The following is a 15,314-nucleotide window of genomic DNA, read 5'->3' as shown; positions in this document are numbered from 1 at the left end:
CTACTTAATTTCAGTAAACAGCACTGCGGTGTTTTGCCTACCCACCTGCCATGCCACACTCCCCAGCTTTGTGGAAGCCGTGACCCTGGCCCAGTTCTGGTGCAGGTGCAGCGTGCTGGTGCCCGTGTAACACTTACATTGTTCACAGAGAATTGTGGTTGTGTGTTCTGACCTCAGAGGCTCCAAGAGGTGCAGACTCAGGGTCTTTCCTTTGTTTCAACTGCCTCAGAGCTTTTAGGAGCTCCTGGGTGACACTGCCAAGAGCATGTCAGTGAACATGCCAGCCACACCTGTCTGGGCAAGGGGCCAACCAGAGAGGCCAGAGGCAGGCAGACCGAACACGTGGGAAGGAAGATGCTGGGACATAATCAAGGGATGAAGGACACTGAAAATCTGTGCACTGGGCAATCCAAGGGCCATGCTGATGCCCGTGGCTGGACATATTCTTAGAAAACCCTTGAGAGGACCACATGAGTTTGCCTTCAGCACCAGAGCAACAGCAAGGGAAGGGAAGACAGTTAACTCCCTGCCTGCGCCCTGTGGAGCAGAGCGCTGGCGCAGGGGCGTCTGCAGTGACTAGCAGAGTGCTTTGCCGTGGTTTGTCTCCCGGCATTTAAGGAGCTCTCTCTGAAATCACAAGGTGACCACTAGGCTAACAGAAGAGACTTCAGGGCCACACACAACAAAGAGCCATTACAAACAGCTGAGAAATGTCACTCAACAAGGACAGCCCTCATAACGTAGCAACAAACCCTGGGGAGGCAGGAGGATCTGATTTCCAGAGACACAATATAATATTTAAAATATCCAGTATTCAACAAAAAATGATGAGCTGTATAAAGAAACAAGAAAGTATACCCCACTCTTGGGAAATAAAAATTGAAAGACTTGGTCTCTGAGGAAGCACAGACATTGGACTTACTAGACAAAGGCTTTAAAACTAGTGTCTTGGGCAGCCGGGTGGCCCAGCGTTTTAAGTGCTGCCTTCGGCCCAGGGCCTGGTCCTGGCTGGAGACCCGGGATCGAGTTCCACGTCAGGCTCCCTGCATGGAGCCTGCTTCTCCCTCTGCCTGTGTCTCTGCCTCTTTCTCTCTCTCTGTGTCTCTCATGAATAAATAAATAAAATCTTTAAAAAAATTAAAAAATTAAAAAACTAGCATGTCAGTGATGCTCAAATAATTGAAGGAAACCAGAAGAACGGTGTTTCACCAAATGGAGAGTTTCAGTAAAGAGATAGAAATTATAAAATGGAATCATATAGAAATTCTGCAACTGAAGAGTACAACTGAAATGAAAAATAAGATTGCAACATTGGATCTGAGCAGATTAAGGAAATAACCAAGGAATATGAAGAAAAGTCTATTGAAATTATCAGGTAGTTGATAAATGAGCCGAAGTATTTTTACTTTATATTTTTTACTTCTTTACAGCAGACTAGGCCTTAATCTTTACAGACTTTAAAAGCCTGCCAGTGCCAAACTCAAATTTTTACACTGAATTGTTTTAAACAGCTCGAATTAGCAGATATTTAACTGTTTATGGCCTGCGTGCTGTGCATACCCTGACATTGCACACAGTGTTAGCCATAAATGTAAACTATAGACTGTACAAGTCTCCAAGCTGCTGCCAGCCAACACCCTCTCCCCCTGTACTTCTGACCCAGAGACTCCCCATCTGTGACAGAGACTTCATTTAGATGTTGCCTCTGGAAGGAGTCAACTTGTGCGGACTTCCCTGTACAGGTATGTTGTCAGTGTGCCACCCAAACAAAGCTAGTTGTGATTCTGTCCCCTTTGTAGTCCTAGAATTTTCCTTTATCTGCTGTAAAATCCCTTGATCTCAGTACAACTGCCCAGCACATTCACATCCCTGGGTGGGGGGAGATGAACCCCCCTGGGACAGGGCCTCTTCTGAGAAGGGGGGTCTACATCAATCTTAGGGGCTACGGTACTAGCACAGACCCCACCCCCAGCAGGCTCCAGGACCAGCCCCCTCAGTCCTAGAGACACACTGAAGCAGAGGGTAGGATTTCTGGCTGAGCTATCAGATGGGCCTCAAGTTTAGTTGAGGCCCAGGATTCTACATTAAACCAACTGTGGCATGGGAGTAAATTACATATTGTAAGCAGAGTACATATTATAATACATCCTGGTTATATTTTTAAGGATTGTGAAATATTTCAATGTAAAAATAAGACAGAGTGGTATATTCACATCTCAAGTTAATTTGTAAAATACTACTTGTAAACACAAAGTACTTATTACCTGTAATAACAGCTTGGTGTATGCAGTGCCACTCATTTTCAGAATTTTTTTTTGGGGGGGGGATTTAAAAAAAATGAAAAAACTCTTCATCATAAGAGTTATGACGAAGGCACTAAGCCTACTTCCACTTTAGAACTAAGGAAAATGAGTCACAAAAAGGTTCAGTAATGACATCTCATCGGCTTGTGACAGTGCAAATTAGAACCCATGGTGTTTTTCCCAGGGTCTGAACTTCTAATCACTCATATGTTCCCTTAAACCCTTGTTCACACCTCCCTGTGTCCCTGACTGATCAGAGCCTGCCTCTCCAGCCCAGGCGCCAAGACGCTGGATATTGATTGCTCATTGTCCTCACACATGACTTGACTTACCCTGGCTACACAGTGGAATCACTGTGGATATTTTCTTTAAATATCAGTTCCACCCAGAGATGTGCTCATTTAATTGGCCTCAGGCTAAGATTCTGGGATTGTGCCAGTTTGGGAAGAGAACGAATTAGCCAAATTGTCTCTAGAGAACATCTTTCCTTGAGGTCTAGGTCCGGTATTGGGATTTGGTGAAGAGTAATCCATTTCCATGCCCTGGGACCAAAGCCAGGAAGACTGCCTTTTTGAGAATTTTCATTTTGTTTGGAGAAGACTACATTAGGTTAATGATAAGGGCTTATATGGTTTCTGATAGGTGAGGGGATTTTATCATTCTAGAATTTTCTTTGCAGGACTGCTATGGGGGTGCACAGCAGTCTCTTTTTGGGGACCAGGTAGGTGTGTGATTCAGGAATCACTTGAGTTAAGATGTAAGATGTGATTGTGGGATGAACTTCTGCCCCCACAGAACCTTCATGGAAAAACTCCAAGTAATGTTCTTGGTCTGGGAAGACCAAAGTTGCCCAAGGGGCCCAGTAGGGCTGGAGACAACCTCATGATATACACCAAGATGTCTGGGATACTGGCCTCATGGTCCTGCAAGGAGGGTCATAGCACAGTGAGAAACCTGTCAGTTGGGGGGGAGGTCTCTGTACCACCACCACCCGGGTGCAGAAGGACTCTACTAATGGTGGGAAATTGGAGTGAGGGAGCTGAGCTGTGTGGAAAGGGCTATTGGAGAAAGGGGATTCTTAGAGTCTTGTTGCATCTCTAATCCACGTACCAAGGAATGCAGGCTCAAACCCGTGTTTACGACTGTACAGAAAAAACTAGAACCTCAACAACAGATTTATTAGCAGTAGGGTTTATTGCTTAAATATTTACAAGTAATAATGTATTGAAAAAGTTTTATTTCTTATAAAATTCTGTATTCAATATGCTTGAATCACTTTTTTTTGCATTTATATGCCACATTTTCCCCATGAATAGTTATTTTTCTCAAAATCTTGAATTGTTGGCTAAATTGAAAGTTAGAGGCTCTAATTTTAGAGATTCTTCCCTAGACTTGGTTTTCTAATGTGAATTTTCTACAGTGATTTCACAACTGCCATCTCTTCATATAAGAACTTCAGTATTGGCTGAGAAATAAGTGATCACTGACACTGAGTGATTTGTACAGCCCCAAGTGCTTCTTTATGAACAAAGGGTTTCTGAGGATTTTTCACCCCAGTATGAATATTCCTCAAGAATATTCATCCTTACATCCTGTGTTAGTGTTTATTCAGACTTCACTGGGGTTTTCTGTGTACACTACACCTGGTGCTGGTGGCATACTGTTCACAGTGATTATAGATCTAGAGGTTCTCCCCCGTGCAGGCCCAATAGTGTGTTTAAAGGTGAGAGCTGGTGCTGAAGACCTCTCCATTCCTTATAGTGACAGAGTGAGTTCTCTCATGTTACCTATGGTCAGACCACTGATGGATGCTTTTGCTGCATAAATGTCACACATAAAGGGATTTCTTCTGTGTAAGTTTGTGTATGTCAAATGAGTAAGAATGATTGAAGGATCTTCTACATTGATTACAGACAATTTCTTCAATGTGCAAGTCCTCTGGTGTGTTTAAGTGTTAAAGCTATGGTTGAAGTCTCTTCCACATTCCTTAGGCTTATAATATCATGTTACCTAAGGTCGGAATATTTACTGAAGGCATTCATAATTTTCTCTCCATTGTGGGTTCCCTCATGTCGTCTCAGAGCAGAACATTGACTGAAGGATTTCCCACATAGATGACATTCATAAGGTTTTTCTCCAGTGTGAGTTCTCTCATGGCGTCGAAGGGCAGAACATTTACTGAAGGCTTTCCCACACAGATGACATTCGTATGGTTGCTCTCCAGTGTGTGTTCTTTCGTGCTGTCTGAGGTTGGAGGACTGGCTGAAGGCTTTTCCACACAGATGACATTCATATGGTTTCTCTCCAGTGTGAGTTAGATTGTGTTTTCTAAGGTCAGAGCTTTGAATAAAGGCATTCCCACAGATATGGCATTCATACGGTTTCTCTCCAGTGTGAGTCATCTCGTGTCTCCTAAGGCTCGAGCAATTACTAAAGGCTTTTCCACACAGGTGGCACTCACACGATTTACCTCTAGTGTGAATTTGCTTATGGTGATTAAGGTATGACTGGTCACTAAGAGATTTTGGACACTGTTTACTGATAAAAGGTGTCTTTTCTGTGTGAGTTAACAAATGTTGAGTCAACATGAAGCTATGAGTAAAATCTTCTTCCAAATCACTGTATTCAAAGGGATCCTCTGGAGTATGAGATTTCTGCTTTTGGGAAAGAGATGAAAGGTTGTTAAAGCTTGGCCTATATATCTATATGTTCATTTGTCTACATAGGAATCCTAAACTAATCATTCAGTGATAGTCTCCAATTGAAATCTTCCCCCATATTACTTGCATACACATGATGTGTCTGTCCCCACTACATAAAGATTTTTATCTTTTGTAGCATTCGAACTACAGAGCTTAAAGATTAATTTTGAAGACTTCAATATGTTTCAAAGACTAGGCATATAATCAGTGTTTATGCAGTTGTCTTTTACTTTTAAGATATAGGTTAGGCAGCCTGGGTGGCTCAGCCATTTAGTGCTGCTGTTGTGCTCAATTACTAACATCCTATTTCTAGGTTTTTCATTTGGATGACCAGGGTTACTACCCATGAAACTTACTGCTGGTATGATTGCAGATGTGTCCTTTCTGCTGATATGTTGTGTGGCTACCATTTCTTGTTCTTTAAGGGCACTTTCTCTGCCTAAGATAATTGGAAAAAAACAAATATTTAGAATGGCATTAGGGGAATGAAATGTTGAAAAGCACCAAGACCCACATGAGTATGTTTTAAAACTTGGCACTTTGATGGAGTAAATATATCAAATGAAGGAATATTCTAGGAATCCTCTAATTGACAAAGATTTTCAGGATTGAATTATGACAATATTATAACGAAGGTAAGTTGGATAAGGAAAGAGAAGGGAAACCTTCAAAGGAGAATACTAGGGCAGGAGTTACTGCCTGAAAGTTTAACTTCATTAAGTACATGACTATGCTTTTCCTAAAGCCAAAAAAGACATTGGCGAGAGGAAACATGAATCATCATTGACACATGCAAGGAATAATGACAACATCTGAATAATTTTGCCCCAGTGTCCATCCTCTAAATTTTAGAAAATATCACTCATTTGACAAAATCATCAGTTGATATTTCCAAGAGCTTACTACCAAGTAGATACCTCCTCATACTGAAGCACAGGCCCCTGCTGCTCACCTGGACTCTGGCCTTGGAGAAATCCAGTTCCTTCACTCCACAGCTCTTCTCCTTGCTCCAACTGGAAAACTACATCTGATTTGCAATGCTGATACCCTGTTCATTGAAAAAAGGTACAGGGATTTTTAAATTCTGCACTAAGAAAAGTCCTCAGACACAAAAACTATAATCATCAAGCCCAGGACAGGGTACTGAGGAGGAATAAGGAAAATACTGAAGTTCAGTACAGGCAACAATAGCTTGAATGGAAAAAAACTGAAATCCACATAGTGTATCCCAAATAGTGAGGACCTCTGGATGCCGATGTCTAAGCCCAAATTCACAGACACAATGCAGAATCCTCAGTCTTTTCAGAAATGGAGAAATTAAATTTCTCCATAGTGGGCTGAATATTACTTTCTAAGAGACACCAGATAAGCTCTACAGGAATAATCAAAGTTCTGTTATTGTCACTAGTCTGGTTTCAACCCTTGGCATAGCAACTAGAGCAGAATAATAATTCAGAAAATGTTTAATCATTTTATTATTGAGTTCCCAGTTCTGCTCTGAGTGTGAGAGACTGAGTAGCAACAAAGACATTGAATTGTGGTTAAAATTATATTCTAATGGGGTGACAAGCTAGATGTAGTAAAATATAAAGAAACAACCTTCTTTCAAGTAAGGTCTATGAAAGGTTCAGGCTAGAGTGGAGTGGGTATGCAGAAGTTGTTCCAGATACTTGTTAACTGGCTACCTGCCCGCCCACCCACCCATCCGTATATGTATACATGTTGGCAGACTCACCCAGAGAGACCAGATGACGTATATTTTCCAGCATTACATCTCTGAACAGCTTTCGCTGGGACATGTCCAACAGGGCCCACTCTTCCTTCGAGAAGTCTATAGCTACATCTTCAAATGTCACTGATTCCTAAAACATCATGGATTTTCTGTTTTAGACAAAGCATTCCCTACCAATGTCCAGTGTAGGAGGGTTAAGATGACAGCACTGAGGAAGAGGGTGGAGGAGCTAGGTTTGTAGAAAGACCAAACTTAATCTGGGGTTCCTGTCAATTCATTCTCGGTGCTAAACTGGCATCTGCCTTTTAGATACATCACAGAGATACAGTCTGAATTAATAAAAAATTTATTATAAGGGAATATCACATGAAGTGTGATATAATATAACCTGTAATTTTTTTTTTTTTAACAACAGATTAATTATGGGGGCACCTGGCTGGCTCAGTCAGTAGAATATGTAACTCCTAATCTCTGGGTCATGAGTTTTAGGCCCCATGTTGGCTGTGGGGCCTACTTACAAGATAAATACATAAAATAAAAAGAAAGTCTAAAACAAAAACTGGTTAATTCTGATTTCAGACATGTGATTATAAAATTGGCATTTGAAAATTCATAACTAAAACCCCCTTTCTGATTAATTTCAAGTAACTTTACAGACTCATCATCAGGCAAATAACAACCATGACTTGCCATTTTTAAACCATGACACCATTCCTGTAGATGAACCTTTAATAACCTCTTAGGAGACCTGATGAACTAATGCATGCAGTTCTTCCTATCTAAGTAAACATGTATTAAATACAAGCCATTTGTCTGTTCCTTCCCAAGAACGTTGAAACCATGTCTAACATTCTTCAGAAATGAACAAGTTTCATACAAAACTTGGTATATACAGTGTAGGGTTGCTCAACTCTGCAGACTGAGGCATTCACAAGGTATAAGGTCAGAACAGAAGGTTCAGCAGCACAGGCCAGGAAACTCTGAGATGGCTGTAATGAGAGCAGCCCTAGCATGACTATTCCGTGTTATGAGGACACCAACTCCTACTTTTCTCTGGGACTTTAAAACACCAGTTATCACCTGTCTCCTTCCTTTGCTACAGGGAACAGAAGTCTCTTGACTTGTTTTGGTTTATGTAGTTCTTAAAAGGTTTCTACAGGATCTTCAATTTTATTATATGTCCTTCTGAATATATAACCACAATTATGGAGTTAATATTCCCTATACAGTAATTGGAGTTATCAAATATGAAAAGGTTAATTACAAAAAGGTAAAACGTATGACTGGGGGTAAGAAGGATAATGAAAATTTAGTTATCTTTTAAAGAATTTTTTAAAAGTGCAAATTTATTCTATCAAAACTTAAAAACGGAAAAAATATAAATGATTTCTCATGTGTTCTGTGGTCTCAACTTCTCTTGTGCTCCCTTCAATACTCCACAGCCCTTACCCAGCACCTGTAACATGGAAATGCCCCTCCCTATTGGACCAGTGTTCGCCTCGCTCATCTGTTCACCACAGCCCTCTATGAAAGGACCATTAGAGCCAACACCATGATTAATGGGTGAATTCTTTCCCAATAAGGATATGGACTGAGAGAAGGCAAACAACTTCTTTTCTGTAAATACATAAGCTTAATGGAAGCTTAAAATTAGGGATAAATTAATGTGATATTAGGAAGGTTATTAGTTATTGAGGAGTTCCTGACTCATTATAACCATTCCAGAGTCCTGGGGACATCTCACTGGAGCTTAAATCCCAGAAGACTTCCTGATTGCACTTGAACATTCAGGCCAATAGGAAAAACTCCCCCATCTGATGGCACTAGGGTGTTATTTCAACAGAAAGAGGCTACTCACCAATGGCTGCATTGTCAGTAACTTAGTTGTCAGGTGGCTTTCTCTGTTTTTTCACTCACAAACAGTCTGAGCACTAAGCAGGCAAAGCTGAGGATGGAGAGAGATGCCATGAGATTCCAGTCCTATGCACAATTTCCGTCTTACTTGTCACGAAGCCCCAGACCTTCACTGGATGTGACCTCCAGCCTAACCAACAAACATGCAGTGCAGTTTACAAGAAATGCAGAGGACTCGCTTCCTCTTCCATGGTCAAAAGAAGACTAGGCCTATAGTTGCTAATAAAAAACATACAAATAAACGTATTTTATAAATAAAAACATTGAAGGTATTGAGTTAAATAGGTTAATCAGCCCACAGCACCCAGTTTTAATTCCCTCCCTGATTCCAAAGCATAGAAATCCCAGACTCATGCCACATGTTGAGTTTAGTTTCCATCTGTAGGTAAATACTGTGGATGTTCTCAGATTTCCTTCTCATATCCAAGCAGTGGTTCCCCAGCATCCACAGCCTTCTGGAGCCACACTCCTTTCCTGCTCTCCCTCAATTCTCAGATCTGTCCTCTATGGACTTAGATGCCAAAAAACTAAAAAGTCTGTTTTATGATAAGGTTAAGCAATTCAAGGATTTATTCCATTTGAAGGGATTGGTGGCACTCATTCTGCAAGTCTAGTCCTTAAAAATCCCCTGCATCATAATGTTCAGGAGTATATGAATCATAATATTCCTGTCACTTATTATCCTCTATTACTCATTAAAATATCCAAGAACCTTGAAACCATCTCTGGTATTCTTCAGAAATAAACAAGTTTCATATAAAACTTGATATGTTTCAACAACAGCCAGATAATTCAGAATAGCTGTGGTTCAGGAAGAAATCTAGTTGCTCTAGATTATTTTAGTAATCTAATCTTGAAATCCTGTTATATATTAATCTTTATTACCTGCACTAACCCTGCATTTCATTATACACAAACACATATGTATATGTACATGCAAATTTACATATATACACACAAATGTGTGTGAGACACACAGTGATAAAGCATTTATAAACTAAATTCTCCCCTAAAATACCAATAGTTAAATGTATTTCATGGGAAAATGATGATAATGGGTCATAAACAAAAGTAGGATTAACTCACCCATTTGTACCTGAGGTCCAGAAAAAGGAAAAAAAGACATTTGTATCAAATGCGACTGTGTGGATATTTACATGTATTCATTTATTTAATCCTCACAATAAATCTGGTGGTTTTATTTACCAGTTTAACAAATGAACAAAAGTGGTTCAAAAATTTTTAATAACCAAGTTACATAGAAAATGACCTATCTGTATTTTAATTTTGCTCCGCCTATCTCCCATGCTCAAATTCCTTAAGCTTAAAATTAAACACCACACCTAGGTTTTACCTGGAATATCCCAGCATGTCTGTCTTAATCAGAAGCCCTACTATTATTACAACTTCTTCTCCTTTAAGTTTTTCACAGAAATTATACCCCATGTTCAGTTTTCTGTACATGGAAAGCTCTATATATACTGACCAATTCTCAAACATCAGGCTTTCCTCTTCTTCATTTTTCCTGCCCACTTTAATCCACACTTAACTCATTTCAACAGGCACTTACCAGAACCACCATTTTTATGCTCCCTGGACTGTTAACCACATTTCCCCATCAAGATCTCAACAGCAGGTGACTCCACGTACCTGCCTTTTTCTGTGACTGTATTTGGCACACATGGCTAAGAAGTTGATCCCTGTCTAAAAACAGAACTGCTACTCCAAGGGGTTTCCAAATGTGTCTAGCAGCTCTAAATCGTACCTCCATGCTCCATAAATATTTCAAATCTTCTCAATGCCCTTTGCCTCTACATAGTTTCATCTTTCAAATGACAAGATTATTCCCTACTACACATACTGTGTTAGTTTGCCAAGCTACTATAACAAAGTTCCACTCACTGAGGGGCTTAACCAACAGAAACGTATATTCTCACAATTCTGGCCACTGGATATGAGAGGAAGATGTCGCCAGTGCTGGTTTCTTCTAAGGTCTCCCCACTTAGCTTGTAGATGGCAACCCCCTGCATGTGTCTGCCATTAATTCTCTCTTCTTGCAAAGACACTAGTCAAACTGGATTAGGGCCCACCCTAATGACCTCACCTTAGTTATGTTTTAAGTCCCACCCTCCAAATACACGCTAAGTAAGAGTTGGGACTTCAACATTTGACTTTTGAGAACACAAAATTCAGTCTATGAGAGAGATGAATTACATTAAGGTGACACACTAACTCAATTTTTCATCATATAATATCTACAGATATTCCTACATTCATATCCATTGGTTCCTCCTTTTCTCCCATCAAATAGAAGTCATGCTACCTCTAAATCCAGAGTCTCCCAAGTGAATTCATTTCTCTCCTGTTTTGTTGAGAACTGCATTACTATTTATAAATTAAATCTCCTTTCCCAAAAACCTGTCCATCTTTCCACGATCAATCCCCTGCATCATTTAAGTTCATTATATCTCTTGTAACTTGAAGCACAAATTTCCTCAGGATCTAATTTATCCCCAGTTCCTGACCTTCAAATTCCTAAGTTCCTCCCTTCAAATTCAAACCAGAAGTGCAGTAGTCCTTTGCTCACATCCTCCTCTGCCTTTGACCTACAGTGGCCACCACTGATTATTTTATAAATACATACTGTTAACATCACTAATGGTCTCTCCAGAAATAAATCCTTACATGGAAACACAGAGAGGTTAATAAACCTTGACCTCCTTTTCAGAACTTCTTCCCTCCATAATCATTCCTTCTCCCATGTCCTCTGCAAAAAATTCCTCAATCCTATTGGAGTATCTCAAGACTTAGTGGGAGTTCCTTTTCTTTTTTATACCATATTCTGGCAGGCTCACACATTTCTTCAGTTGCTCCAGTTTATACTATTGCTGTCTCTAAATTGAAAGTATCCAGTTTCTTGTGTGGATTTCCATTTCTGAGTGATATTTCTGCTTGCAAACTTACACCTAAAATGAAGTGTTTCTCAGGACAGTGACTCCATTCCTCCAACTACAGAAATTATTCCTTTGTCTGAATCTTAGTCAATGGCTGGCTCCCTCTGAGAATTGATATTTTAAATGCCTTTACCAAACCAACAAGCACACTGCTATTATTTTTAACCCAGGCATTATTATTATCATTCTTTGTTTCCACCCCCATCCACGAACTTCCCACCCCATCTTCCTTCTACTCCAGTTCCAGTTTAAATCTCCATTACAGATATACTTTATTAAACTCCAACCAAAGTATGTGTTTCTCTTGCTCTCTGCCTTGACTTAAATAGAATTACATCCTTTCAGGCTAGTCACGGAATTGGTTATTTATTTATTTGTGCTGTCATTTCAGTGGTTTAAATGCAGAAAAATCTACCTATGAATGGTAGATTTCAGCAAGTTTCCTTGTGACCATTACATTTGAATGATAAATACAGAGAAATTCTATGTCCACAGTAAGGAAACCTGCCCCATGTGCCTGTAGCCAGACACACCATCACTTTCTGATTATAAATTCCTCTCTGAGATGCAGGAGTCTGTCTTTCCTGCTAAAAATTCTACCCAGTACTTAACCCACACCCAAATAGATGGAAAAGCTAAGGAAGCCAACTCTTTGAAGATGCAGCCACCACACAAAGGACCTCAGAGTTTCTTTCTCACTCCAGATAAATCACCCTTCTGATAGTGATCTATCTTTTTAAGTAGTTGATAACCTCATTAGTCACATACAAAACACACTCTGGTCAATCTGGATGCCAGTCAATATAAACCTAATTGAGGCAAGCCTTAAAAAATCTTTTCTAATTAAGTAAATCATAGAGATGCAATTAAGGAAAACAGATGATGCGCTTTCTTCTTCTCTAATGATACTTTTTAGAGTCATTTTAGGTTCATCACAAACTGAGCAGAAAATACAGACAGTTCCTATAGACCTCCTGTCTCCACAAAGAAAGGCCTCCCCTATCAGTCCCACACCAGAGTGGTACACTTATTACAAATGATGAACTTTCACTGCTACATCATTATCTCCCCCAAGTCCTTAGTTTATGTTAGCGTTTACTCATGATGCTACCTACACCTTGTAGTGGCTTTAGAAAATGTATGATGACATGTATCCACTGTTATGGTATCAGCAGAACATTTTCAAAATTGACCTAAAAATCCTCTGCTCTACCTATTCATCTCTGCCTACCCCCTCAACCCCTGGCCACCACTGATTGTTTTCCTGGCGTCATAGTTAATGTCACAGAATATGTAATTTTCAGATTGGCTTCTTCTACTTAGTAACAGGCGGTTAAGGCTCCTCCATGTGTTTTCAGTGGTCTGATAGCTCATTTCTTTTTACCACTGAGTAATATACCATTGTTTGGATATACCATGGTTTATTTATTCATCACCCCCTGAAGGACATTTTGGTTGATTCCACATCTTGGCAATTATGAATAAAGCTGCTATAAAATATTCACATGCAGGTTTTCATGTGGACATATGTATTCAACTCATGTGGAAAAATAGTAAGAAGTGTGATTGCTAGACCACATGGTAAGTACAGGTTTAATTTTGTAAAAACCTTCCAAACAATCTTCCAAAGTGGCTGTACCAGTTTACATTCCAACCAGCAGTGGTTAGAGTTCCTGGTGCTCTACATTCTTACCAGCATTTGGCACACTCAGTATTTTGGATTTTCCCCATTCTAATGGCATATAGTGGTATCTCATTTTTTATTTTTGTGTATTTCCCTGATGACGTATGATGTTGAGCATATTTTCATGGTTCTTTTATATCTGTGTATCTTCTTTGGTGAGCTGGTTGTTCAGATGTCTTGCCCATTTTTTAATGCAGCTGGTCTTATTGTTGAGTTTTAAAATATTTTACATATTATGAATAAGTCCTTTATCATATGGGTGTTTTGCAAATATTTTCTCTCAGCTTGTGGCTTGTCTCCTCATTTTCTTGACAGTATTTTTTACAAAGCATAGGTTTTTAATTTTAATCAAGGTCAGCTTATCAGTTACTTCTTTGATGATCTTGCCTTTGGTGTTGCAGCTAAAAAGTCATTGCTAAACTCAAGGTCACCTAGATGTTTTCTTCTAAGAGTTTTATAGTCTAGATCTGTTATGTATTTTTAGTTAATTTTTTAGGAGTATAAGGTCTGTGTCTAGATTCAATTTTGTTTTGTATATGTATTTCCAGTTGTTACCTGCCCCCCTTATTGTTGAAAACATTTTATTACTTTTGCCCTTGTCAAGTATCCGTATTTGTGTGGGTATACTTCTGATCTCCCTATTGTGCTTCATTGATCTAGTTGTTTCTTTAACTAATATATTATATCCTTTAATTCTTCATCCTTTCAAAGGTCTCAAAAGCAACTTTCATCTCTTTTCCGAGAGGCCTCACCATTTAATGGTGGACTTTGGTTGTTATGAGAAACACTGGAGAGACGCTAAAGCAAGGGGCACCTGGGTGGCTCAGTCAGTTAAGCGTCAGCCTTCTGCTCGGGTTATGATCCCAGGGTCCTGGGATGGAGCCCCACATCAGGCTCCCTGCTCAGCAGGGAGTCCACTTCTCCCTTTCCTGCTCCCCCTGCTTGTACTTTCTCTATCAAATAAAGTCTTCAAAAAAAAAAAAAAAAAAAAGAAAAAGAAAAGCTAAAGCAAGAGCTCTATCCTATTTATTTTATTATTTTATTTTATTATTTATTTTATTAATTTTATCATTTTATTTTATTTTACTTTATTTTATATTTTATTTATTTTATTATTTCATTTCATTTTATTTATTTTATATTTTATTTTTTATTTCAGTGAGCAAGCAAACAGGGGAGTGGGGAAGGAGGAGAGGGAGAGAGAGGCCCAAGAGGATCCCATGCTAAGCACAGAGCCTGACACAGAGCTCAATTTCATGTCCCTGAGATCAGGACCTGAGCTGGAATCAGGGGTTAGTCCCTTAGCTGAGTGAGCCACCCAGGCACCCCTCCTGCTCTTTATTTTTCAGATGACTTGTAATCTAATACCTCAGACTGTAAGCATCAGGGTGACTCCAAATAAACAGAAACATCTATACTTAAAATATATACTCAGGTATCTAGAGTGTGTACATTTTACTAGCAAGAAATAGAAAAACAATTTAGCATAGGTCTTTTCATCAGACTTAGCTGAATGATGCTGAAGGCCGGTAAAACCTTACAAGCTTCAAAATAGTAAGGCTTCCTAGAATAAAAATGTAGTTTCATTACTGGTTTCTCTATAAATAGGATGTGCTTTGTTTTTGAAAATAAAATTTTCAAAGAATTAGGACATATCTTAAGATAAATGGAGATTTAGATATAAAAGAACAAATTGTTTTTGAAATAATTCAGTATACTTTAAATACAAGCATTTGATTTAGAAAGCATTGTCATCCTATCATCATCGCTGCCATCATCATTATCATCAAATGGTGGTGCCCTAAGACCAAAATAATGTTGAAGGAGGTCCTCTTGGAGCCATATGGTTCAGAGGTCAAGGGTCAAGGCTCTGGTCTCAGCCTGCTGGGGCCCCAGCCAGGCTCCCCTATATGCTGGGTGATGTACAAATTGAGAGATGGCCCTGACTCCTTCATCGGACTGTGGAGAGGCAAAAATGGGTTCATGAGTATAGTTTTCACACTTGAATCACTGTTGTCATTACTT

The 15,314-nt window shown here is 39.5% G+C and overlaps 1 protein-coding gene across 4 annotated transcripts in view; it reads right to left on the bottom strand.

Moving 5' to 3' along the window:
• Window positions 1-3,478: 3,478 nt before the first annotated feature.
• The window catches only part of LOC129515073 (zinc finger protein 705A-like), a 28,644-nt gene continuing 16,808 nt past the window's right edge, over window positions 3,479-15,314 (bottom strand). The window contains exons 4-8 of one of the 4 annotated variants that reach the window (XM_055333788.1): window positions 8,596-8,870; window positions 6,741-6,867; window positions 5,958-6,053; window positions 5,362-5,444; window positions 3,479-4,960 (exon numbers count right to left, since the gene is read on the bottom strand). In XM_055333788.1, coding sequence (XP_055189763.1) covers window positions 4,310-4,960; window positions 5,362-5,444; window positions 5,958-6,053; window positions 6,741-6,867; window positions 8,596-8,607 — 969 coding nt within the window. In that variant the 5' untranslated portion in view covers window positions 8,608-8,870 and the 3' untranslated portion in view covers window positions 3,479-4,309. The remainder of the gene's footprint in view (window positions 4,961-5,361; window positions 5,445-5,957; window positions 6,054-6,740; window positions 6,868-8,595; window positions 8,871-15,314) is intronic. The other 3 variants (XM_055333791.1, XM_055333790.1, XM_055333789.1) reach the window with 3 other exon arrangements.

This window comes from Nyctereutes procyonoides, unplaced genomic scaffold, assembly GCF_905146905.1.
Source record: "Nyctereutes procyonoides isolate TBG_1078 unplaced genomic scaffold, NYPRO_anot_genome, whole genome shotgun sequence".
Lineage (NCBI taxonomy): Eukaryota > Metazoa > Chordata > Mammalia > Carnivora > Canidae > Nyctereutes > Nyctereutes procyonoides.
This window is presented reverse-complemented; position numbering and strand designations above follow the sequence as displayed.